The sequence below is a fragment of the Colobus angolensis genome, unplaced genomic scaffold, assembly GCF_000951035.1.
Source record: "Colobus angolensis palliatus isolate OR3802 unplaced genomic scaffold, Cang.pa_1.0 Scaffold95, whole genome shotgun sequence".
Classification (NCBI taxonomy): domain Eukaryota; kingdom Metazoa; phylum Chordata; class Mammalia; order Primates; family Cercopithecidae; genus Colobus; species Colobus angolensis.
This window is the reverse complement of record NW_012123487.1, coordinates 1,232,886-1,235,968: the sequence shown is the minus strand read 5'-3', so window position 1 is coordinate 1,235,968 and position 3,083 is coordinate 1,232,886. Positions and strand designations below refer to the sequence as shown.

Here is a 3,083-nt window from a genome sequence, read left to right as displayed (position 1 = left end):
GTAGAGGCGGGGTTTCACTGTGTTAGCCAGGATGATCTTGATCTCCTGACCTCGTGATCCACCTGCCTCTACCTCCCGAAGAGCTAGGATTACAAGCGTGAGCCACTGTGCCCAGCCCACGTGGTTCATTTATTCAACCAACTAACCAGCCAACATTTACAGTGCATTCCACACACATTTAGAGGCAGAGTGTTGGGTGGCTTTGGGTTGTTTTTCAAAATAGTCTCTATTCCTTTTCTCTTGATGTACCATCTCTTTGCAATGACTTCCCCCATATTTTCACTTTCTAGATAGAATTCAATTTACACTTTAGAATTTGATTCATCATCAGTGGTTGCCAGGGGTTGGTGGAGGGGATCTATGGTAGAGTCTATGATTCCAAAGGGGATACATGAGCTAATATTTGGGGTGATGGAATTGCTCTGTATGGTCCTAGAGTGGCAGATACATGATTCTATGCATTTATCAAAGCCCAGAGAACTGCACTTCACAGAAAAATAAGCTTTAGGCCAGGCGTGGTGGCTCACACCTGTAATCCCAGTACTTTGGGAGGCTGAGGCAGGTGGATCACCTGAGGTCGGGAGTTTAAGACCAGCCTGACCAAAAAGGAGAAACCTCATCTCTACTAAAAATACAAAATTAGCCAGGTGTGATGGCGCATGCCTGTAATCCCAGCTACTCGGGAAACTGAGGCAGCAGAATTGCTTGAACCCAGGAGGCGGAGGTTGTAGTGAGCTGAGATCGCACCATTGCATGCCAGCCTGGGAAACAAGAGTGAAACTCTGTCTCAAAAAAAAAAAAAAGCTTTAATGTATGCAAACTACAACAAAAAAAATTATTCCTCAAGATTCTTAATCTCTATGGATGTAATTCAGTGTTTAAATGGTTCCTCCTATACCTTTTACACACTCTCTCACGCGCTCTCTCTCTTTCTCTTTGACTTCAGTATCCCAGAATGAGGATGGGGAAGAGGAGGCAAGGGTAAGAGTAATATTCTCTGCCTCTGAATACTCACGTCTCCTCTCCGCCCTTCCTGGGCTTCATCCCTCGGGGCTAAAGGTCAGGCCTGGGTCTCCTACTTTGACTTCTTAATTTTTACCTTGTGATAACTGTAGATTCACACGCAATTATAAGAAATAATGCAGAGAGATCCTGCTTTACCTTCACTTGGTTTTCTCCTAGGGCAACATCTTGTGTGACTATAGTACAGCATCACAACCAGGAAAGGGGGGTTGGTATAATCCACCTACCTTCTGCAAGTTTTACCAGTGTTACATGCACTCTTAGTGTTGTGTACAAATGCAAATGCACATTCAGCTCTATGCAATTTTATCACTTGTGTAGATCCACATGACCACCACCACTACCACTGTCAAGATACAGAACTATTCTGTTTTTGCTTGTTTTTTTTTTTTATTGTTGTTGTTTGTTTGTTGTTTTGAGACAGAGTCTCACTCTGTTGCCCAGGCTGCAGTGCAGTGGTGCCATCTAGGCTCACTGCAACCTCCACCTCCCAGGTTCAAGTGATTCTCCTGCCTCAGCCTCCTGAGTAGCTGGGACTGCAGGCATGAGCCACTACACCCTGCTAATTTTTTGTATTTTCAGTAGAGACAGGTTTCACCATGTTGGCCAGGCTGGTCTTGAACTCCTGAGTTCAAGTGATCCACCCACCTCGGCCTCCCAAAGTGCTGGGATTACAGGCGTGAGCCACTGTGCCCAACCAAGATACAGAACTGTTCTATCATAAAGGTCTCATCTGGACTCTTGATGTTTCTCAACGTGCAACACTTAGACACAACAGAATCAGTTGAGTCATTTGTTATATGTGCAGATTCCTCCCAGCTCAGCTACTGAACCAGTGTGGGGCAAAGAGGCTGGGAATCTCGCCTTTACTTGAACTGGCCCTCATTTCTATGCATCCTCCACTTTGTGGCGGCCAAGAGGATCCTCCTAAGACACAGCTCCCACCGTTTTTTTTTCTGCCGCTTAAAGCTGTGTAGTGGCGCCCCCTGCTTTCAGGGTAGAGAAACCAAAGCCTTAGCAACCAAAGCCTTCTCCAGGCCCCACCTCCCTTCTTCCACTCACCCCACCCACTGCGGTTCAATCCCTCCAAACCTCTCTAATTCCCAGAACGCCTTTGTTTTCATCAGGCTCATTTTGTTCATGCCGTTCCCTCTGCCTGGAATGTCCTGCCCACTCTTTTCTGCCTATTGCAACCCTATTCCACCACCCATTCTTACAGATGAGGACTTGGAGGTTGAGAGAGGTTTAGTGTCACCCAGCAAGTAAGGGCAGGGCGCGCTGGGGGCCCCAATCCACCTGACTCCCAGGCTCCTGGTCTTACTGTTCGCCAGCTGTAATGGAGGCGCTGGGGGAAGCCATGGTCACTTTTCGGAGCTGTCTGCTCACTTCTACTTGGGCCTGCCTCCCAATCCACCTCTCAGGCATCTCACCAGGACCATTCTTCTTCCTCCTCTCCCAGCCGAGTCCGGCAGGGATGAGGGGTCTGAGAGGAGGGAGGAAGGGAAATGGGATTAAGCTCAGGGATAACCTGACTCCCTGCAGTGGGTCATGGGGGGCCAGGCACACTACGGAGGAGAGAGCCTGGAACAAATACCCAGGGACTCCCTTAAGCCGGGCCGGCAATGGGGGCTCCTGGAGGGAGAGAAGGAGCCGAGTAAAGTCAAGTCCCTCCTCTGCTGCCCCCTCCCTCCACGGCTCCCTCGCAACCCGAGCCGGGGGGCCTAAAAATAGCCCCCAGGCGCAATCGCCGGCCGCCCCGGTGACCTTCTGGGTAGCACAGGCCGAAGGCAGGCGGGCAGCAGGAAGACAGGCCGCCGGCCCCCCAGAATCGTCTCCTAGGGCACCGTCCCGCGGGTGCCCCCGTGGCCGCCCAGTTCCGGCGTCCCCCCAGCCCAGCTCTCGGTGGTCATGCAGAAAGCCCGGGGCACGCGAGGGGAGGACGCGGGCACGAGGGCACCCCCCAGCCCCCCCAGAATCGTCTCCTAGGGCACCGTCCCGCGGGTGCCCCCGTGGCCGCCCAGTTCCGGCGTCCCCCCAGCCCAGCTCTCGGTGGTCATGCA

The 3,083-nt window shown here is 51.6% G+C and overlaps 1 protein-coding gene across 1 annotated transcript in view; it reads left to right on the top strand.

Annotated features, from left to right (window-relative positions):
* The first annotated feature begins 2,931 nt into the window (after window positions 1-2,931).
* Window positions 2,932-3,083, top strand: part of SPEG (SPEG complex locus) — a 59,045-nt gene continuing 58,893 nt past the window's right edge. Inside the window, exon 1 of the mRNA XM_011932353.1 lies at window positions 2,932-3,000. Coding sequence (XP_011787743.1) covers window positions 2,932-3,000 — 69 coding nt within the window. The remainder of the gene's footprint in view (window positions 3,001-3,083) is intronic.